Raw genomic sequence first — 24,595 nt, 5'->3', positions numbered from 1 at the left:
CTCCGGTTCTCTCACACACACAGTGTGAATATTGTTATCTGTTAGTATGGGGGTGAAATAAATATACACTGCTTGAAACAGAAAAACAACAACAACAAAAAAAAGTTTTAGTAAGCTAAGATATTATTAAGTTGACCCTCCACAACCATGCATAAATATACTTATGTTGCAATTTGTTTCTTTCTTTTTTTTTTCTTACTTTTGACTGAGGGTGTCATGAGATAGGCCTGTTTCTGTCAGTGAAATGGGTCTATCAGGTCTCCTCCAGCCTCTTCCTTACAGTTTGATAATGTGACATCTTTAGCTGCCACTCTCATCCACTTTGTCAGAGATCTTTCTGTTGGCTGCAAGGTAGACCGCAGAGACTATCTTTGGAGAAGTTGAGACAGAAATATTACACAATATCTTATCATACTTCAAACTGTGACAAGAAGCTGAACATGTGTTAACGAAACTGCCTGATGATCGTTGACGGGTGCAAATGGTAGCGCTGCTGTTGGCTCTGACTGGACTGTGACCCAGCCATACCATTTAATTCTCTTATGTTTATGAAAGTTTGGGATTTTGGTACATCTGTGCCCCCACTGACCTCCCATTCCCAGCCTGCCACTTTCCACAGGTTCTTCATTCATCACAGCTGCTGTCTCTTTCTCCTGCATATCAGCTCTCTGTGTGAGCCTGTCTGCTGTCCCGCTAAAAGCCTGAGATATTACTGCAATGGACTGGGCTGGACAGCAGTGCACCTCTCCCTCTCTCTTTATCCCTTTCAGAATTAGTGTGCTAATTTGGTTGTGTTCTTCCACACCATGTTTCGGGAGACTAGTGCATACTCAGATGATGAATACAAAATCTTCTGATTGAATTGTAGGCAATAAATTATTTTATAATGTTTTTTTTTTTTAATATGTCTCTATTATCATAACAGTCTGAGTAATTCTGATTCCTGAACAGTAAACTTTGAAGTGTCAGCTTTGTGAACAAATGTTGATTAGTATCTAGTCAGAAATAAAAATCAGCAGAAACCTTTTTAAATGTTCAATGTTAAATGTTGCATTTATTTATTCTTTGCTCTGTGCACTTGTGTTAATAGTAATACCTGAAAAACCTGTAGTACCTAGATTTAGATATTGTGTCAAATACTCCTTAAGCAAATTTTTAACAGTCAATCTTTGAAAATGGGCAGGTCTAGATACTTTGAGATGTTATTGAGAATAATCGTCAAAATCCAAACAATCTGAACAATTGATTAATTCTTAAATCCTAGATTGGAGGTGCCCGGAGATATGCCTATGGGTTAGTGTGAAAGCCTTTTAGATTTTTTTGTTGGGCATGTATCAGACATCCGAAAGAATATACAACAGTGTTTATTTATGCTTACGGAAATACCTGTAACTCATGCTGTGTTGTCTGATTTTGAGCCTATTTCTTTATCTATGCTTTTAGACATTGTACTCAAGCTTAAGTTGACATCCTCTCCTCAGGATATTGTTCCAACAAAGCTACAAAAGCAAGTTATTGAGTCGATTGATCCATTTGTATTATCAATAATTAATAAGAGTTTACTTTCTGGAATAGTGCAACCTTTATTGAAGAAATAAAACCTTGAAAAGAGTGGTGCAACTATTTTTAGCAAAGATTTTGGACACAAGTTTCATGTTTTTAATCAACTTGAGTCCTTCCTTACTGAATTATTAAGAGTTTTAATTATATTTTTATGGCAACTGACTCTAGTGACATGCTTTTAGATCTTACAGTGGCATTCAATTCAATCAGCATTAGATTCTGATCTCATGTTTAGATACTTGTGTAGGTATTCAAGGTAATGCCTTGAATTGTATTAAGTCTTGTTTTCAAAATAGAAGTTTCTCTGTTCAGATGGGAGAATGTATGTTGACCCCAGTACCTTTATCTTGCGGTATCCCACAAGGATGTGTTTTAGCAACAGTCTTTTTTTCACTGTATATGCTCCCGTTAGGTCAGATCTTGATTAAATATAGTGTGTTATTTCACTGTTATGCAGACGACACCCAGTTGTATCTATCTGAAGTCAACTGCCTCAATCGCTGTAGAAAGACTGGTGGAATGTTTTGGCAAGATTAAGGTGTGGATGTCTGCTAACTTGCTATGTTTAAATTAATCAAAAACTGAATTGGTTTAATTTGGCCCTTCTGAGTCTGTTGACACATCCAAAATTTATTTGGGCATACTATCCCCTTAACAGACATATCAAGTAAAATACATAGGTATAGTTTGTGATGGTGCACTGAAATTTGTTAAACAAATAAATTAAGTTGTCAAAATTTATGTTTTTCAATTTAGACTAATCTCTAAAATGTAGCCTTTTTTATCTCAGAAGGACCAGGAAAAGGTTATCAATGCTTTTATTTTCTGAAGATTAGACTATTGTAACTCACTGTACGATGGTGTTTAATACAAAAGTTTGGACAGACTACAGCTCGTCCACTAAACTTTTGACAGGTATTCGAAAAAATGAGCATATCACTCCTGTATTAAGAGGGATACCAGCCTGCCGGATGCCAAAATTAAGGTTAGGGTTTGTTTGGGTTAATCCGTAGTAGCAGTTTAGTTTAAACACAAATTCAAAGGGAGGTCTTTACTGATGTGAAACAAATGTGCGTGTGTGTATTTGTGTGAAACAGTTTCTCACTGGCGCATTGATCATGAGTGACTCGTGATCTTCACTACATAGCAAAACACAGTTGGCTGACTAGCCAGCTAGACATGTGGAACTAGCTAGCTAACACCAGATTTAACCAGTTGCCACTGTGTATATGAAAAAAGGAATACAACTGTTGTTGTTTCTATAATTATTAGATGTCCATCTATGTTCTTAGACGTAGTACCCCATAATAACATCTCTTACTGTAATGTTGTTTAGAAATGGCCTCATGGAAAAGCATGTCACAGTTATAGTGCCAAGTGTGGACTGAGAGGGTTGCAGATCTGGATAATTTCACATAATATTGCAACTGTACTTTGCTTTGAGTTCAACTATTGCATACATTTCTACATAAGATCTCACTAAAATTCTAGTAATGTGAAATGTAAATTTGTCAGTGGAATGCAATTGCTTTTGGACACTGTTTGAGAGTATTTTGCGTATGGTTACTGTGTATTTATGACTTGGAGTTATTTACGACAGTGATAAATTAAAACACAAAGTCGCTTAAATAACTAATTATAAATTATCCAGTGATGTTTACTCCACAGGTGTCTGATTCAGATGATTCGGCTGCTGATGAGAAAGAATTTCATGAAATATATTTTTGGGACTGAATATATGATTAGCTCACAGTTTAATTGTTGTTAAAACATTTCATGTTCAGTGGGAGGAAGGTCGTGACAGGACTTGAGGACGGTGATTTCAAGTGGATTTTTATTGCTAATTACCATTAATAATTTCCTATGGTACTTTACTGAGTAGTGACAATATGATTAATAAGGTTATTGGAAACTCTGTTTGGGGCCGAGTGGGAAGTGATGATATGAGGAGGACAGAAAATGGGAGAAAGTTGCTCATACTGTAGCCCCGTTACAAGCTCAACTGAAAATTGCTGAGATTTCTGGTTTATCTGTAAACCAATTTTAGATCCGTGAAGTTCCTTTCCATCGTGGGCAGTGCAGGAGTCCATCACAACTCATGTCACACTGAAACTGTTATGTTGCGCCCACATCACAAAAGCACAGTGCAAATCATTCACATATTCCCCAAGTCTGATGCAAACTCTTTTACTTATTACATAGAGAAAGAATCAATGTGTTATAGAAACCCTTAAATAATGGATCTGAGAGAGGGTAAAATAAGGAGATACATGTAACAGGATGGTCACATAAATTCTACATGAAAAGAAGATGCATCATGGACTGAGCTGGTATAGTTTGGAGGAAAGTGGGGGAGGAAGAGAGAGAAATTATCTAATATAGATGGCTACAGAGAAAGGGATGTGAAGGAATGGTATAAATACTCCAGGGCTGGAGGATAATGGAGTGTCAGTTGGAGACAGAGAGGCAAATGGAACAAGGTACATGCATTTCTTCACTGTAAGACAGGAGAGAGAGGAGGGAGAGGGAGAATAATGAGGCTCGTACTGTTTAATGGGACTGGGAGGCATTATAAATCAGAGAAAGATCTGTGTTCATTGAGCAAGCATCTTGATGGACAACATGCTCTGTGTCCCAGTGTAGTCCACGTTCCTGCTGAGGTGGTTTTGTGAGCTTCCATTGCCTTGTAAGTCAGGTGGAAAGGGTTCAACAGTGAGGGTTAAATATGAGATTGTAAACATTCGATGGAACTGGTGTGTTTTACTGTCTTGTGTTCATTGGTCATGTTTATGATTTATTCATGTGTAATATATATATTTTCAAACGGATTATGAAAACCTAAATACAAGAAGCTCAAAAAAAAGTGAAATTTACAAAAAATATTTAAGATTACCATGCATCTTGTCCTGTCTAGAAGAAAAAAAAAACAGTGATTGATTTTTTCATAGTTATTTTCAAAGCTTTCTCTCTATAAAACAAACTTTATTATTGTTTATTTAATTCTAACAATTAAGTTTTTGCTCAAAACTAACCAAAAATAAAAAATAATTAGTTTACAATCTTGGCACAGGTGCAACCTGTCCTCCAACCAATACGCTCGTATAGGTCGTTTTGTCCAAATCCCTGAAATACGATCCATCAGAGCGTATACTACAATTGCACCCCTATTGGCAAAAGGTAGTTTTCATATTACGTCCCCTTGGAATTTTAAGGTTCTATCTGACATTTTTGTCAAAATTGAGTTTTATTGAAAAAACAAAAAGGTTCTATCTACAGAAGTCTATGGAAAACAAAAACTTTAAAGCTCAATATCTCAAAACTACTCAGAACGCCGATAGAACCTTATAATTCCAAGGGGACGATTAATGTTTTGCACTCTTTTATTTGCACTCTGATTTGCATTTCGTGTAGTTCAGTTGGTAGAATATTGTGTTATACCTTGATATGTAATCATGCTATCATGGGTTCGATCCCAGAGAACGGACGTGCACGTAAAATGTATATGCTCAATAAATCATAATTTAGCATGATTTCTGTGAGGGTTAGGTTTAGGGGTAGGGTTAGGTGTGGTCATTCGAACGAATAAGCCACCTAATAAAATATGTATGAATTACTGTGAGATCTGTGTAGAAAGTCCACACATTGCATTTAAATAAATGTGCAATTTGATTGGTAATGATGTTATACGTCATTTCATGATGACAAACGCAACGCGATACTGTCATTATTTTTACGCCCGCTTAACTTTTAAAACTTAAATATAGGTCGTAAAAAGGTGCTTGAACAAACGACCTAAATGGTCATTTTCTGTTGGAGGACAGGCTCCACAGGAGTAACTTGATGTTGTTTCCAGACAAAAGGAAGTATATTTATTATGGGCATGGCTGTCAGCCAAAATGAGTTTAAAAATATTAGCAAAAATCCACTATTGTGAATGCCTAATGGATACATTTTTCTTGAAGAATGAAATATGTTGCTAAAATTCAAACATATTTTTGTAGTATGGCTAGATAAAAAATGTTGCCATGGCATGTAAAAATCTGAAACACAAGTCTTACTGGGCAAGAAGAAAAACTCCTATATACTGTATATCATGACAGTCGTGCACTGCACAGCAGCTCTGACAACCTTAGTTCAGACAGGAACCACTTTGGCAAGTTTACTTTTACAATTTATCTTTGACGGTATGGTTCCTTATGGGGGTTCTTGCTCCCAGAATAATTGAACATACAAGAGATTTAACATTAACCCCATGGAACCATGAATTTAGAAATACATAACAATTAAGACTTTTAATAAAGTCTTTAAAGCAAACAGTGATAATCATGTAGATGGTGCAGTGGGACGTCTATCCTGTAGCCTGGTTATGAAAATGGTTGTCTCTCAGCAGTGAGGTCCATGCCCGCTAAGATTTTGGAAGCCTTGGTGATCTGAAAAAAAGAAGACGACAACCAGAAGGTGCGCAGTAATGTGCTCATGCTTATAATGGGGAGGGAGGGAGGGTTTGCGAGCCATTCAGCATACTTACCGAGCAGTAGTGCCACATATATATATATATATATATATATATATATATATATATATATATATATATATATATATGTCCCGTGTCTAATAGGAGAGAGGTGGTGATTGGAGTGATTTGATAGCTGACCGCATTAACTGTTCACAGCCTTGCCTCCGTGGCCTGACTGAACTAACGCTGCACTCGATTAATTTAATTTTCAAATGGATAGTTGAATTTTTCTCTCCAAACCATTGATTTACACTTAAGAATTTAGTTTAATGTCTGAACCATTGTGTACATCTACAGTGAGTTGTTCATCTTCATCACAAACTAAATCAAGTGTACTGGATGTGTATTACCTATTATTGCTACAAATGTGACTGCATCATAACAACAATTATTATATTATAATAATTGTTGTTAATAATGTTCATCGTCTGGTTGACTACGTCTTGTATTAATTTTCTGAAAAATCCTGTCATATGCGCACAAACTGACAGTCACCACTTTTAAGCTACTACTAAATATTGTACAAACGTAATTTTCTGTAAAGTTGCTTTGTAATGATTTTTATTGTAAAAAGCGCTATACAAATAAACTTGAATTGAATTGAATTACCCATAATTTGAGCATCATTTGGGATTTTGTTGGATTGTTAGAGTTGCACTAAGCCTGGCTGCCAATAAGTCCATTCATATGATTTGTGGGCATAAATGGATGAGTTATACATTGGTTTCCCTGCAGAAATACGGGTGCAATGCACTTCCTGTAGCCTTTCCATGTTTATGCTAAGGGTACATGAGATTGATATTATGTTATGTCTGTCTTGTGGACTGGTACATACAGACATAATGCACCAATGCACACAGACTCCTCCAGATACACACACAAACCCATAACCGCTTTCAATTCATCTCCTTGCTGTAAACTTATGATGTCAGGTTGCCAGGCAACTGCATGAGCAAACAGAATCCCTCTCCACACAGAGGGGAGGCCCCATCCTGTTGATCCTGTTGAGCACGTGGCTCCTGCAGCCCATTAACACACACGCTTTTGCACAGTACAGCCATTAACTTTGTCTCTCAATCCTTCCTTTATTGTACACATTTCCTTAACTGGCTTATTAGAGAATTCTGCCCTTGACAGTAATAACATGGATGTATAGCTTGCATTGTTAGGAGGAGGACACAAGAGAAAGATACTATGAGTGATGAGGGAAACCCACACAGGAAGAAACCTTTTTTCTTTTTTAACTGTAAAGAGGAATAGAGAAAACAGAAAGGCAGTTTGCATGGTGGGAGGATCAAAAATATTTTCCATCGTCTGGTGATACTACAATTAAATCCTTTACCACAAACCTTTCATCTCATTAGATGACAGTTATGTGTTTATAGTCTCTGTATTCTCGTATATTTGTGGGGTTTTTTCACCTGTTCACCTTGACTTTACCTTCCATTTATCATTTTATCTCTCAGTACAGCACATTTCGTTTCTTTAGGACAGAGCAGACATATTTGATTCTTACAGTGTTCTAGCAGCAGGAAATTACAACCTCGATGAAGCTAATTTTTCAACCTGTCTGTTTGAGGCATGGTAACATGAACCCCTTCTTTTATTAAGACTCCATGGTGCATTACTCTTTAGATAAAAAAAAGAATAACAATTCTGTATTGCATTAATTAAAAAAAAGAACCAAGACTGATTACAATATGTAACTGCTAAGAGCTTAAGCTGCAAAAGCAGCAGGACAATGTGTCATAACTTGATCATCCAGTGAAATGACAAGTAATGTCTGGTGAGGTATTCCATAATTTTCAAGTCTTTTTAAACCCCAATATTTTCAACCTCAAGCATGTCTTAAGATACTTCCATCCAATCAACAGCCAATGTACAGAGCCAAGTCCTTAACCAAGTTTACATAAATACTGCATAACTTTTTTTTTTTTTTTTGCAAAGTCAAGAGCATTTCTCGATAAACATTTGTTTAACGTCTTTAAACTTAACACTTTATCATCTTAAAAAGCAGTCATACATTAGACAAAAAAATAACTAAATGTGAGGGCAAACATCAAAAACATCTCTCTAGTGCATGTTTACATAGAAAAACTATGGAAGAGAATGCTAAAATTTTTTTACAAATGGCCCTGCAGTGTAAAGTGCTGACATTCTATGTAAAAAAAAAAAACACTGATTGTTTTTAGAACATTAAGCCACATTAAGGATTTTTCGTGTTAAACTTTTTAAAATGTACTTTTAATTAGCCGCATCCAATTATCCTTCAAATTGAGCAAATTGAAATTGCTAATTGAAAATACACCCAATGGAAACACGTGAAAAATCCTATATATCGCAAAAAAGTTATTGGGCTTGCATGAGGTAGATTTTCAGGCAATTTGAAAGAAGAATATTTAGCAAAACTGCAATAGAAATGGCTTTTTAGCATTTACATGTCACCTGGTATATGTAAATAACATGATCATTCTTTATTGTACTATAACCTCAAAAAAACACATAATATCTGGCTGCTTAAACAAACATTCACTACACAACGCTTTTATAAGGGGCTTTCTTATAGGAATAGCCAGGGGTTGTGGCAACCACGTGTGACGACCCGGGCTGGACTCCGCTTCAAAGTTGATGTATTTCCTCACAGCCAGCACGGATCAGCTCTAGGCATATCAAAGCGGATATAATTCTCTTTTGGAAGACCAAACAAAGCAGTTTCACTTTCACAATGAAAAGTTCTTTCTTTGCGTGAACATTTGGGCGGCGTTTTGCTAATCTTCACACATAGTAATGTAGAGATGTGGGAGCGTGTTAAAACGAGCTGTTTTAGTGGGGCGTGGCAGGGTCTTAACTTTGATAAAGAATATCTCTTTGGAAATTAAACTTTAGTCTTTTCAACTTTACAGATCTTTTTTATGCACCAAGAGCTTGTAACACTCGAAAGAGAAAGGAAAAATTTTAATCGCATCATATGACCCCTTTAATGTAGAAGAAATCTGAGCCTCTACCTCTGAGCAGGATGTTTTAAATTCACTATGAATTTAGGGATTTGTGAAATAAGAAATATAAACCTGGGTATCTTGATTCTGACTTGCAGATCATGAATAACTTTTTTGCTAAATTGCGAATTGAAGTGTAAAGCAGAAACACAAGCCTTCTCACAAGATCAATAGGGATGAAATCCAACCTTTTTCTGCTACAATGTTGTGCTAATGATTTGGTACATATTTATCAAGTGGTTTGTACAGTTTGTATTATTTATCCTACTGTAGTATTATTTATCCTATATATCATGTTTGGCAAGCTGAAAGGAGAGTCTAATTTTGGCCATCAAAAATATTGTGTGTAATTCAAAGTTATTACGTTGGGCCGAGTCCCATAGGAAAAGTTCAGGTCTATTTTTGGATCTCTGTGTGAAATGTTCCACAAGAGAAAATCAAATTCCCTCTGAAGCCAAGGATGGTAACAGAAATGATGCTCTTCATATATGGATGAGTTATGGGGGAAAATCAATAATGAAGTCTCGTATTCTTGAAAATAGCTGTTTATGCTTATAGTACACCTTAATGTCAGTTTTTTCAAAAGTTATTACTGACTTATTTGTCTTTCTGTTATTTCCATATGCTACCAGACAAGTTTGCATGATTCCTCATTATTGGATTGATCATTTAATTATACATAGATAATCATCGGTAATCAAACCTAATTTAAAGCAGTGTTTCAATTAAGATCCTGTTTCCTTAGTCCGGCCGATGTGTTTTTATCTAGGAGTGGCACATAATGTATGTGTCTGTCTTTAATACAGTAAACCAATCATATATGAAATTGAAAATAAATGATTTACTATTGTTGGATTGTACTATCATTTTGTATCTGTTCTAGTGCTAATGTGCAGATATGTGAAATTTGGACATAACATCTTTTCTGAAATTTCTAATGTGAGGTAATGCTAAACAACACACCAGCATGTTGTGTGTAGATCGGGAATAATAACCACACTGCTCTCTCATGGAAAAAGTCCATAATACAAGTCAAATCAGAGAGTTTAGTTGGGTCGGATGATTCATTTCGAGACATTAACATAACAGGAAAGATTCCACTCAAGGATATTCTCTGCTTCTCTGTGTGTTTCAAAACAGCTATACCAGCACCTACACTAAGATCTCTATCTTTATTTATCTACCACTATTTGCCATATTGCTCTTTCATTCTCTATCATCCATTTTTTTGTTTATCGGCTTTTTCTTTGTTTGCATGCCCTTCTACAGTATTTTCCACATAAGTGAATTTATTGAATTAATCTCAAATTTAGTCAGTTGCAATCAAAAAATGTTTATATTTGAATGTTAAATTATAGAATTATTTATATATTAACTATTAATCATTAATCATATCATTTGTTTTAAGCAAATCAGCCTTAGTTTTCAAATTTGATGATTGTCTGATTGAATGATTTTCTGATTTGACATTGTTATATTTTGAATGACAATGCTTCACCAGCAATAGGAAAAACTATGCAATTTTGGGTGTAACGGTACAGATCAACAATAGTTCGTTGTCGTTACAGTGGGGGAACAAAAATTAATAATATGGAACTGTCAGGATGTGCATTTTTGCAAAATGGAAATACCCGTGTGACTTTCTAACATTAACAGAGAAGGATAAACCCTAGGATGTAGTGCACTGAGGAAAGGACATCTTAAATGCTTTAGGTAGCACACGTCTGACAGGATGGCAAGTGACTTTAAATTGTACACTCTAAGATGAAATGCTTAATATACAGTCAGGTCCATAAATATTGGGACATCGACACAATTCTAATCTTTTTGGCTCTATACACCACCACAATGGATTTGAAATGAAACGAACAAGATGTGCTTTAACTGCAGACTTTCAGCTTTAATTTGAGGGTATTTACATCCAAATCAGGTGAACAGCGTAGGAATTACAACAGTTTGTATATGTACATCCCACTTTTTAAGGGACCAAAAGTAATGGGACAGATTAACAATCATAAATCAAACTTTCATTTTTTAATACTTGGTTGCAAATCCTTTGCAGTCAATTACAGCCTGAAGTCTGGAGATCAATTAGACATCAGCGTACGCTGGGTTTCATCCCCGGTGATGCTCTGCCAGGCCTCTACTGCAACTGTCTTCAGTTCCTGCTTGTTCTTGGGGCATTTTCCCTTCAGTTTTGTCTTCAGCAAGTGAAATGCATGCTCAATCGGATTCAGGTCAGGTGATTGACTTGGCCATTGCATAACATTCCACTTCTTTCCCTTAAAAATCTCTTTGGTTGCTTTCCAAACACCAAACTACCCGGAAGACCATGGAAAACAACTGTGGTGGATGATCGAAGAATTCTTTCCCTGGTGAAGAAACCCTTCACAACAGTTGGCCAGATCAAGAACACTCTCCAAGAGGTACGTGTATGTGTGTGTCAAAGTCAACAATCAAGAGAAGACTTCACCATCTGAATACAGAGGGTTCACCACAAGATGTAAACCATTGGTGAGTCTCTAAAACAGGAAGGCCATTTTAGAGTTTGCCAAACAACATCTAAATAAGCCTTCACAGTTCTGGAACAACATCCTATGGACAGATGAGACAAAGATCAACTTGTACCAGAGTGATGGAAAGAGAAGAGCATGGAGAAGGAAAGGAACTGCTCATGATCCAAAGCATACCACCTCATCAGTGAAGCATGGTGGTGGTAGTGTCATGGCGTGGGCATGTATGGCTGCCAATGGAACTGGTTCTCTTGTATTTATTGATGATGTGGCTGCTGACAAAAGCATAAGGATGAATTCTGAAGTGTTTCGGGCAATATTATCTGCTCATATTCAGCCAAATGCTTCAGAAATCATTGGTCAGCGCTTCACAGTGCAGATGGACAATGACCCGAAGCATACTGCGAAAGCAACCAAAGAGATTTTTAAGGGAAAGAAGTGGAATGTTATGCAATGGCCAAGTCAATCACCTGACCTGAATCCGATTGAGCATGCATTTCACTTGCTGAAGACAAAACTGAAGGGAAAATGCCCCAAGAACAAGCAGGAACTGAAGACAGTTGCAGTAGAGGCCTGGCAGAGCATCACCAGGGATGAAACTAGAGTTGTTCCGATTCCGATACTAGTATCGGAAATATCTCCGATACCACAACAAATTCTGGCATCGGCATCGGCGAGTACATGAACCCATATACCGATCCGATACCATTTTCTTAAAAAAGACCTAGTTATGACCGCAAGCTTTGCCTAACCGCTGCACGGTTCTTCTTCGCTGCTCAAAATGCATTGAAAACACAGGAAGTTGTGCTGTGTTGCCACAAGCAACCCCTGTTTAGAGCAGCGAAGAAGAAATGAAAACGCGTTAGCAGCCCTTATCTATATATGACTGGATCACTCATCACATTCTAAACTGCCAAAAGACAGTGAAGCCGCTACTATATTATAGATCAGTGGTTAGCAGTATGTCTCTGTAGTACCGGTAGTTACAGACTCTCGAGTATATTCAGTACCGGCAGCTGCGTTCAGTCGCTTCCGTGTAAGTCAAAACGCAGGGCTCCAGACAGTAGCCGAATATATACTAGTGTCTGTGAATATTAAACTGCAAAATACTATTTAAATATTACTCCCGCAAAATCTACATCTCTGTGGGTGACTGGCACAGATGCGCGAGAGCTCGCTGTTTTGTAGTCTCTGCTGTGTGTCATGAGGACACGAACGCATAAACCGTCACTTCATGAGAATTTACCGTTTCATTTGAGAATACTGTCATATCATAAACACAGACACTCAAAGATCTTCATGGCAGCCCATTAAAATAAATGTTTGGTTTACATGAGTAAATTGACAATATATAAAGCTACTGTTGTAGCCTACAGTAATAATAATACATCTCTATAATAATAATAATTATGCCTAGATGGTTGCTTGTTTTTTACTTTTTTTTTACTTGTTAGAGATTATCTGATTAATAGATCTTTTTTTATATTCCTAGACTTATTTGTTGCAGTTTTTTTATACAGTTATATTGTAAAACTTAAATACCTTTTTTAGTTTGCGGTGTTAGATTTTTGGCTGCATTTGAAGTTCTTTTTTGCATAAGAAAATAAATAATACTGTCAAATTCATGTTAGATAATAAAAATACTGTAATAAATACAGTAGTTCACCATGTATTTGTTCATGTTTTATTGAGGGATCTGTCTGAAGCACACCATAAAAAAATTCTAGCAATTTACACAGGGCTAGTAGTATATACAGCTGTATATACAGATATACACCCAGGTATCGGATCAGTACTCGGTATCGGCCGATACCCTGAGCCCAGGTATCGGAATCGGTATCGGGAAGAGAAAAAGGGTATCGGAACATCTCTAGATGAAACCCAGCGTACGCTGATGTCTAATTGATCTCCAGACTTCAGGCTGTAATTGACTGCAAAGGATTTGCAACCAAGTATTAAAAAATGAAAGTTTGATTTATGATTGTTAATCTGTCCCATTACTTTTGGTCCTTTAAAAAGTGGGATGCACATATACAAACTGTTGTAATTCCTACACCGTTCACCTGATTTAGATGTAAATAATAAAGCTGAAAGTCTGCAGTTAAAGAACATCTTGTTCGTTTCATTTCAAATCCATTGTGGTGGTGTATAGAGCCAAAAAGATTAGAATTGTGTCGATGTCCCAATATTTATGGACCTGACTGTACAGCATGTTTAGGACATTTTTCCCCACTGCAGCTAACACACTGTTATCTGTCTTTAATGTTTATTGATTGATTTACTCACATGCAGAGTTTCTAAATACATTCTGCACATGCAGCGATTAAAAGAGCAATGTATTCTCTCAGAACATATGAGAGGAATTAAAAGACCAACACCAAAAATGTAAAAAAAAAAAACTAAAAACACTAAAAGAGATACAAACACTCCCAGCATATTTTACTACCGATGCTAAACTCTGTGAGTCCAAACAAACTCTACGGTATCGAGATGCATGACGTCTTGAGGCTGAAATTTAATGTCCAGCCAAGAACATTTTCATTTTCCTTTTTTTATGTATATATACATAATTTGTGTAGACCCATTTATATTCCTTGTCTTCACCCTCCCTTGTGTTCAGACCCTTTTCTCAGTACAACAAACATTTCACATCTCTCTGTGCTTTTTTAGTGGGCATGAACTTACTCCCCTGGCATGCTGTAACTCATGGCACCCCTATCAACTTCATTGATTTTTGTCCCTTTGCTCTGTCTTTTCCTCTTTTCATCATGGCAGTTTCTCTTGCCTCTGCTCTTCGCGGAGGTTTAATGTCAGTTTCTTCCCTTCCTGTGGATATGCTGGCAAACTGCTGTTGATTTTTCTTTCTGCTCAAACTCATTGGAAGTGTCCGAGAACAGAGAGAGAGGGAGAGACAGAATAAGAGAGAGAAATAGAGACAGAACGAGAGTATTCAGCAGACAGAGAGAGAGAGAGAGACATTGATTGGTACGGCATGGTGAGCACAGAAGCAGGCCAGGCCCATGTCATTTGCTGAGTGCCCCTTTGAACTTACAGCTATATAGAAGAGAACTGCTATGCTGTTTTAACTGGGTCTACTGGAGCAAATTAAATGTCCATATGAAGGCAAAGACAGCATACAGCATGACTTGTAGTCCTTGTCAAAAACAAACAAAAAAGACTATTATTTTTAACTGTCTCCCTGGAGTAAAATTGTATTGCTCAGAGGTTGCTTTTTCTCAGTTCAGGAGGCTTAATGTTGTTCCCTTTTGTTTTGAAAGTAAGTAAACCTTGTCTTACGTGTTTGTTCTAATATTTCTTGAATGGAAACAAATCAGAGAATTACTGCAGGTGTTATTTTTAGATTTCCTCTGAAACTGAAAGCAGGGATCCTCAAAATGTGATGTGTGGCCGTGCTGTAGGGACTTTAGCAAAAATAAAAATGGAAAATATAAAAACTAATTTAAAACATCAGTAAAAAAAAAATAATAAAAAATAAGTATAATTATACCAAATTAGCATTTTGTGCATTTCAATTAATTACATTGCAAGAGATATAGACAATACTATAAAGTTATAACAATATAATAAAGAGAATGCAATTCAATAAAAGTGTGAATAAGAGTGACAAGTTCTGCGGTTGATGTATTGACTGCACAAAGAAGGCATATGCAGTCTGTTCACATCCATAATGACCAGTTTGATGATAAAACATGTCAAAATTCTCCACAGTTAGTATTATGTTTCATATTTTAAATGTCATTAAAAATGTATTTGATTACCACAATTTGGATTATATAAATACTAGGGATAAATAAATAAATACTCAGGATAAATAAATACTATAACACAAAATTGTAAAATGGGGTCATATGGTGCTTTTTTTAAGATCAGTATTTTGTGTATTTGGTGTAACAGAATATGTTGATATGCTTTAATGTTCAAAAAACACATTCTTTTTCAAATACTGTACATTACTGTGAGTCCTCTATGCCCTGCCTCTCTCAAACGCTTAGTTTTCGAAGCCCCTTCTTCCGACAAGTGCAGTCTGCTCTGATTAGCCAACTGACCTAGTGCATTGTGATTGGCCAAACACAACAAGCAGTCATCGGAAATTGAGCGCTCCTTTCCATAATCCCGAGCTTCATCTTTCAAAATAAATGTAAAGATTATGTTAATTATGTCCATAGTTTTACCATCAGTTCAAGCCCGAAAGGGGAACAGAGTCATGTGACATACACAGTGATGAAGCTTGTATGTGTTTGCAGTACACAAGCCACAGACGGTTAAGACAGCTTAATCCACTGTGTGACCGTCTCTCTCACGCGCTTGTGCTCGCGCACACTCACAAACACACACGGCGCACAAAACTCTGCATTTGAGCAGTCAATAGCAAATACTTAAACTAATAACAAAACATACTTGCAGTAGCTGATTCAGAATCACCAGATTGTCGTGATTCGTCGAAATTCGTACATAAAATGCATTGCTGTTTAATCTTAAATATTCCTAAATGCATACTTTTGGAATTCCAAATAAAGTAATTTTGCTTTCGCCTAGATACAGACAGCATCTCCTTGACATGGCTGCTTCAACACTAACTGCGGTTACTGAAACAGCATGTTCGGCATGCAATCCTTGACGGAGCTGAGAAATATAATGTGAATTCCTCATCGTTTCCCGAAGTTAGGTCCGTAAAACTGTTTTCGAGTACAAAAAGTTAATTATTGAAGCGGTAATTTTTTTTTATTAGTCGTGTTGTTTTTCTTGTTTCATGTGTCAAAGTAATGATCAATCTACAAGTTATTTAGTGCTTTAACACATCCTAAAGTTTGCATTTTCAAAAAATTTTTATATAAAATTAAATCGAGTTTAAATGTCAGGAGTTCCTGTCAGGACGAAAGTAGCAGTTCTCCCGCTAAAGTCACAAAAAGTATTTATTTTGTTCCAGTGCAAGCTATATTGTGAATTTCTGTGTCTTGCATCATTTCTTACAAATGTTAATGTCATATTATACCAAAAAAATATGTCTTAGTGAGGGTCAGAAAGACAGAGGTCTGGTTTTATCCAGATGTGTTTGAGAGGGTGTTTCTGGACATAGAGGAACATCACTCTCTGGGCAGCTGCTATGTCACATTTATATTTAGGTTTTGGCCATATCTTAGCCTTTACACCTCCACCTGTGAATTTGCAGTGTTTCCAGATGTTTTAATGCACATTTTTAATTCATGCATAAAAACAACTGGATATATTAAATAGGCCTACTGTTACATTATGTTTAGAGTTTTTTTTATTATGCTAATGTTAATTACTTTTTTATATTGTGCATTCTGTAGAATTTTTTTATTATTATATAAAAATACATTGAAATTTACAATAAAAAAATACAGTCAGGTTTTAAGACATCTGATGAAACTTAAACTTAAATTTAAAATGAAAATATGAAAATGTAATTTAATATTTTTTTTGCAAAGATAAAGGACAAAATATGTTTGCAGTTATTTATTTACAAGGTCACAATCAGGTATACTTAAGAAAAATAAGAGTAACAGAAATAAATCTAGCTTATATTGTTGTGTTACTTTTGACCCACCTGTGTGTTACTTTCGTCCCAGCCGATGGGGTCGAAAGTAACAATGTGCAACTTATGTTCAAAGTGAAATTATCCTGACGTTTTTCTACATTTCTACAAAATACCACCTGGTATTGTTAGACCACACTTCTGAGTTACTGACCACAGCAGAAATATATCTCCAACATTATCTATCACTATACAACATTATCTTTTAAAATGAAGTTTTTCTGAAAAATGGTACTTTCGCCCCTGCTCTTCCCTAGTGACATAGACGTGGGGGCATGTTTGAATGAGCCATTTTATGGGGATGTGGCAGAGTCTTAACTTTGATAAAGAATATCTCCTTATATTTGAGAATTTAGTCTTTGCAACTTTATAGATCTTCTTCATGCACAAAGAGCTTATAACACTCCAAAGAGAAAGGAAAAATTAAAATCGCATCATATGACCCCTTTAAGTAAAAACTCCTTTAATGTGCGCACAGCACTCAGAGATGTGAACATTTCCAGCACATTTTAACAATACCATGATAATACTGATAAATGTGATAATTTTGGTCACTATAATTGTGATAAGATAAGATTGTGATAAATATTTAATACTTTTAATACTACTAACAGCAGCACAAGTCTCACCACAGCCAGTGGTAACCAGGTCTGTGTAATGTTCTTAGAACGCAACAGCAAAGTGGTTTAAGGCATATTTTTAGGGCCTAAATAATGGTGCAAATACCAGTAAATTGACTACCACAAACCTTAGTAATTCACCTTATATGATTTATTTAATATCCTCTCACAAATTTTTGCATCTCTGTAACTGTCTTTGCCCTTTCATCTGTATTCTTTAACTGTGTGTCTTAGTTAATCCTGACTGTAGTTTTTAACACAAAAAGAGAGTTTTCACAGTTATGTCGTCACTTAAGTCATGAAGTTACAAATATGGTGATTAAACCTGCCTTAAAACTGTGCATACATGCAAGTATTTGTGTGTGTATTATGCAGTGGTTTTCAAAACTGTCCTGGAGCTTCCCAGCACTGTCTCCCTCATCTAACAAACCCGATTCAACTCATCAGCTCATTGCTAGAGATGAAGTAGGTCTGAAAAGGTAAAGGATGTGAGAAAATACAATGGTTGTCAGATCCACATCATGTTCAGCAGTGGTAGCTCTTTACTCTTTACTGACTCTTATTTCTTCTCTCTATCTCTCTCACGCTATCTTTTTCTCTCTGATTCTACAGATTGAAAATTTCAGCCTCGGTGGAAAGGTCATTACTTGCTCCTCCGTGTGCACCGGTCATCTCCCCACCACAGAGCAACTCCAATCCCAGCCCCTACCGGTGGCCCGGCACGCCTCACCTTCACAGAGCCCTCATCCTTGTGTCCCTCCTTTGTTTTGCAACTCCACGTCAGGGACGCCAATTGACCATCTGTTACTAAGAAAAGGCAACATGATCATGCCAGATCATACCTTCTTCTCATACCTCACCTGAGGACGATCAGTGTGGTTCCCCCGGCTCATTGTGAGCACTCTGACCGGCGAGATGGGAGACTGGGTGTGCCTGAGCCCAGCCGAATTCTCCCAGCTGCAGCAGTACAGCGAGTGTGAGTATCTGAGCACAAGAAGCCTCTCTCCTCTGACCTCTCGCAGGCTGTTTGGAGTTGATTTTGGGGCTGTTAGGTGGATAAGAATGGACGAGAGGTTTTATCGATCCATTTAGTTGCTCCTTCCTTTTCCTTTCCTTTTCTATAACTGTACCACTCAAATCCCCTGTTTAAGCTGATGCTTTGCTTAATATATTAGGTAGAAGGATGCATACACATTCTGCTGTCGACCCACTGGACTTTTAGGAAGCACTGCTGGGAATGTAGGCTATATTGACGTAATGCATCAATGTGCTGCCAGCGCTCTCTGCGTCGTTATTGATTAGCAACGTTTAATGCAGTTATTGATACAGACCACTTTATAAGCTAAACAGGCATATGAAATTTTCAATAACATTAAAAAGTGAAGGTCTTGCTAACAGTTTACTTATTTTGCAAGGGAACTGTGCTATGACAGATTTGAGGGAATGTAGAATGCTTGTATCGATTTAATTGGGGGAAGTGAAATCAGATGCTAAAGCAGGATATATTCAAAATGTAGCAGTTATTATAAGGGCATCAGTAAAATCTGGCTCATATTTTGTTATAGGATTGGCTGTGCTAGCTCATATTTGACCCTGGACCACAAAACCAGTCATAAGGATTTCATTTTTGGAAATTGAGATTTATACATAATCTGGAAGCTGAATAAATACGTTTTCCAAGATGCAGCTATTTAAAATCTGGAGTCTGAGGGATTTAGCATCACTTTTGAATTTGATGTCCGGCCATGTGGCTCCTGGTAAACATTTGACTATGGTGGCTGATGTCTCTATTTTCACGTTCCATACATTAGAATCGCCTATAACTAAAGCAGGTTTCTCAGTGGGTGCATCCTTGTGTATATTATCAATTTTTTTAAATGCCAACTATCAGCTTGAAATACTGAACATAATCCTTTTAGGTGTTGTTTTAATGGACTTTATTCAAAACTTCATATTATTTATCTGTCAATTGAATGTGTTAATGTGGTGCAATTGATTATGGAAAAATAACACATAAAATGTTTTAGGCCCAGGCCTGTATGAGATTTTACATTATATGCAGTCGCTTACGAAAAACAAGGTTGTATGATGACTGACTGCAGTTATGTAGCCTATAAGTCACCCTAAAATTCAAGATATGATATAAAAAAATACCGATATAAGGATTTTGTCTAAAATATTTTTATATTATATAATATAGTTAAGCTATATCGTATGAGCAAGAATACTGTTTTACCCCCCACATATCTTTTTTAAATGATTGTGTGGGAAGTGATATCTGAGCCAAAAATGATGTGCACAAAATTTGGGTAATTTGACAGTGTGTAATTAATTCAATTATAAGTTAAATTGCTTGACAGCCTTAAGTTTGTTTAAATTGCAGAATTCTTTAAATAATCATGTTTGCGTGTTCCTAGGGAACAAAATCTGACAAACGTGAGGCGTGTAATACAGAAGATTTGAGTGTTTATGGTTATTTCTTGAGAATTGAACCGTTAATAAAAATGCATCTTCATTACTAATATCAGTTAATTTGATTTTGTAAGTATTTATGTACACCATAGACAATTGTTATCACAGCTGAAATGTTTTTGTTTTCTTTAAATGAAAATACGATTTTTTTATAGAGAGAGAGAGAGAGAGAGAGAGAGTTAAATATTTGCACAAATTTTGATTCATTATCTGAATTAAAACTTACAATTTAAATAAAATGTTACTAAACTTCACATGCTAAAACTCTAAAAGCCCCTGTTGTTGTGTGATTTTCTGCACAGGCTTCACTGGCTAATATGAATTCCAAAGAGACCTCTGTGCCATTTTAAGAGGATACCAGTAAAATTACCAAGAAACTTCTAAATTAAGCATCTATCTGTGCTTTTGTGAGGTTAATTGGCTTGTAGAATGCTGGTAATAAATCTAAATACTCATAAAGACATTATAATTACTATTCTTTCAGTGAGGGTCACCCCTGGTAACAGTTTTGATTAAAAACCCTTGAGGAATAGTGAAGACTAAGTAATCAGTCAGAAGTGCTCTCACCCTGAACTCTGCCAGAATGCCAAATTTAAGGTATAATGCCTTTAAAAATAGCACATGCATTATGTAGAGTATATTCTGGGATACCGGACACATTTCCATTAAGAATTCAGTAGGTGTGAGATGAGGCATTAATCTTAAACTTAACTATGTCTCACAGATGAATTGCCAGGCCAGTCTGGCAGAGATTTCAGCAGTACTATAAGGTATTTTTAGGATTGCTCTATCATTTCAGCATGAAAATAAATTTTGGTTTTCAACTCTTAGGGCTGGGTGATAATGCCACAGTATTTTTTTTTTCATATAAGGCAATGTTGATGATAATTATCAATATAAATGTCAAATCTTTATTTATTTCAAGTTTAAAGCCAGATTTTTGCTTCAAAATGAAAGTTCTAGAACCCAGACCATTACATCAACTAAATAAATATCTCAACAGAAAAAATATATTTTTTAGTTTCTGCATGTTGTAATGAGTGATATTGTTTCAAATCAAGAAACATGTTTGTGTTGCCTAATAATAATAATAATATTAATTTTGCCTCTGGAGGTGGCGAGATTGTGGGCGAAATCATTCTCGGCCCGCTTATTCATTCCCACTTCTGATTATTATGGCAATGTGGCGGGGTTGGATGAACGTGGTTATAGATCGATGCTCTGGGAAGAACACATGCCCGTGAGCTATCTGTCTCCTGACACGGCATCATCTTTACAGGCTTCGGTCTTGCCCTCCAAGCCGCTGCGAACCACTTCAGCACATTTGGGCAAGGGGTACGCCGCAGCAGGTCAGACTGGTGCATGTCTGCATACAATGGCCGTGTTGCAGGCATACCAGGCTGACTTGCTCAAAGGGCTAGATGAAGGCAAAGAAGTTACAGAGAATAGTGGATCAGAACCTTAGGAGAACCACTGATTTAGCTCTCCGTGCCACCAAGGAGAGCGCCTGCACGATTGGGCAGTCCATGGCAGCTCTGGTGGCAGCAGAGAGACATTAATGGTTGACCCTGTCTTTCTCTTTTTTTTGGCTTGCGCCTTCTGGTCTGTTCGGCGACGCCGTCAATTCCATCACCGACAGATACCAGGAGGCTTGTAAACGGGCGGCGGCATTGAGTGGCCACCCTGCCCGCAGTCTGTGGAGTGGTCGCCATCTCACCTGGAACATCAACTGCCTAGAGATGCTAGCCGAATTTTGAGTTTTGAATAATTTTCTCCCAGAACTAAGAGATCACCATATGTTGGTACGAACCGACAACCCAGTGGTGGTCTCTAATATCAACCACCAAGGAGGTCTGCACTTACGCCGTTTGTAAAAACTAGTGTACCAGATCCTTGTGTGGTCCCAGGGCAAACTTCCTGTGCTTAGAGCAGTACATATTCCTGGGCATGTGAATATGAGAGCAGACATCCTGTTGAAGCAGGAGCCAGGGTCCTGGGGAATGGAGGCTTCACCCCAAGGTGGTGAAGCAGATATGGAGAATATTTGGTCAGGCTCAGGTGGATCTGTTTGTGACTCAGATGACATCTCACTGTCCCCTTTGGTTCTCTCTGACTCATCCGGCTCAACTGGTGGCTGGATGCCATGGTGCAGACTTGGCCAAGGCTTTGTCTGTACACTTTTCCCCCGATCGCTCTGCTCCCGGGAATTCTGGCGAGAGTACGGCGAGACGGGGTCCGTCTTCTATTAGTAGCCCTTTTCTGGCCGGGCCAAGTATGGTTATCGGACCTGATTTCTCTCCTCGACGGCGGGGTGTGTCCCGAAGGCTCCCTCAGTTATACCACAGCCTATCGTGCTACAGTTCAGTGAGTCAGACCAGCAGAAGCTAAACTGTATGTGTCCAGTGCGAGTACTGGAAGCATACATCCACAGAGCTGCCCTGTGGAGAAAGGTGAACCAACTGCTTGTATGCTATAGTCCCCCTAAGAGAGGTCTTCCAGCCACAAGACAGACAGACCCTCAGTCGCTGGATAGTGGATGCGATTACTATTGCTTATGAGTCCTCTGATCTCCCCTCACCATTGGGGGTCAAGGCCCACTCGACCCGAAGTAAGACAGCCTTCTTGGCAGGTGTGTCTATGCAGGAAATCTGCAACGCAGCAGGATGGTCCACACCCCTCACGTTTGTCAGATTTTAAGGTCTAGATCTGCGAGCCACTCCGGGGTCTTCTGTTCTCTTTGCCTTAGCTGTGCTCCTTAGATACACACTAGGCAGGGATTCCCATAGTGTTTTATTAGCTTTATTGTTTTGATTCAGTGGTGTTAATAATCAGTGGAATACGTTTGTCACGATGAGCTAATTGAAACACCAATCAGAGTCGCAGCAAATAAGATTCACGACTATAAAAAAAAAAAAAAAAAAACACAGAAACACAGGTCTGTTAGTTAGAGGATATGTTTGCTGCCCGCAGAAGCTGCAAGCAGTTTGTAGTTTTGTGTCAGTGATCAATGATGAGTCTTGTACATTTAATATGGTCAGTCAAAATGTAGAAATGTATTTACAGAGGTGTGTTTGACCTCTGACATCATGCTGCATGTTATGAATTAGGATCTGAAACTATAACAGCTCATAAACCTCTGATTGATAATACAAGTGTGATGTCATTCTTTCCGACCACATAAATCCCCAGATTGCTTTGTTCTGGGATTTACCAGTTGAGGGAAGACTTGTTTTGCTCAGATTAAATAGTGGGTGCAGTTTGGTTTTCAGTTATGCGTGTCTGTCGCATTATGTGTGCCCCCAACTGTTTTTCCCTTAACCACGAGTCTCTATATACTGACTCACCTAACACTGCTGCTTATTATTTGTATATCTGGCTTTATTTTAGATGTGTTTTTTTCCATTTCAACTGACAGTTCCCTCCAAATTAAAATGATGTCATTGTTAGGGATGTGCCTCTCTATAGCTAAGGCAGATGTGACACGCATCTTGCTGCATAACCAATGCGATGAGATACGATTCACCCCATTATTATGCAGTGCAATACGATTTCTGATGCAAATATGTTAGAATCGATGCATTGCTATATAATAGCCAACTTGCATCCGATGCACACTTTTTAAAATCGATGCACTAATCCACCAAAGCAAATCTGTAAATCTTACTATCGACTGTCATTAAACTCACCCACACAACTCATCCTAAACCTGTATGCTGTTTAATTTATTTAATAGAAAATAGATATAGAAATGATCTGTCTATCTTTCTCTTTCTATATAATGATTGTATAGTGACTGATCTGTCATCCTCAAAAAAGTCAAAACACCAAAAGAGCACTTTTTCTTCATGTCATTAAAAAAAATATGTAATTTTCTATTAAATCACCTAACAATGTTTGTAATCAGTATTATAATTTTATTATTATTATTATTATTATATCATTTATTAATACTTTGAATTGGGTTTTATTAAAAAAATACACAATTTTAATTTTATGTTTTATTTTAGATTTATTCGTTTTTTATTTTAAATGTATATGTGCTTTTTTCTTTTTATGTATTTCTACATGGCGTTAATGTAATTTTTTTCTCCTTTTTTTGTCAATTTTAGTATCATTTTAGTAGTATTTTTATCATTTTGTGTTTTAGTTAACAAAAGCAACACTGGTTGTGGCAGTCCTGCAGAAATCAAGTGACTTTAAGTCAAATGCATATTTTGTTTATTTTCTTAAAGGGCACTAAAAATCCAGCAGAAACTGAAAGTGAGGAGGTTAAGCATGTGGAAATAATTAACATTAAAAGAAATAGCCAGTCAATGGGAGACACAGAGATGACTGCT

General features: G+C 37.0%; 1 protein-coding gene across 9 annotated transcripts in view; it reads left to right on the top strand.

Annotated features, from left to right (window-relative positions):
- The window catches only part of LOC127964709 (diacylglycerol kinase beta-like), a 111,368-nt gene that overhangs the window by 18,866 nt on the left and 67,907 nt on the right, over window positions 1–24,595 (top strand). For 6 of the 9 annotated variants that reach the window (XM_052565001.1, XM_052564997.1, XM_052565000.1 and 3 more), the window contains exon 2: window positions 18,399–18,762. In XM_052565001.1, coding sequence (XP_052420961.1) covers window positions 18,702–18,762 — 61 coding nt within the window. In that variant the 5' untranslated portion in view covers window positions 18,399–18,701. Of the gene's footprint in view, window positions 1–18,161; window positions 18,266–18,398; window positions 18,763–24,595 lie in introns of those variants that run through there. The other 3 variants (XM_052564996.1, XM_052564995.1, XM_052565002.1) reach the window with 2 other exon arrangements.

This window comes from Carassius gibelio, chromosome B9 (assembly GCF_023724105.1).
Source record: "Carassius gibelio isolate Cgi1373 ecotype wild population from Czech Republic chromosome B9, carGib1.2-hapl.c, whole genome shotgun sequence".
In the NCBI taxonomy this organism is placed as follows: domain Eukaryota; kingdom Metazoa; phylum Chordata; class Actinopteri; order Cypriniformes; family Cyprinidae; genus Carassius; species Carassius gibelio.
The sequence above is the reverse complement of the archived record's forward strand: the minus strand, read 5'-3'. Positions and strand labels throughout refer to the sequence as shown.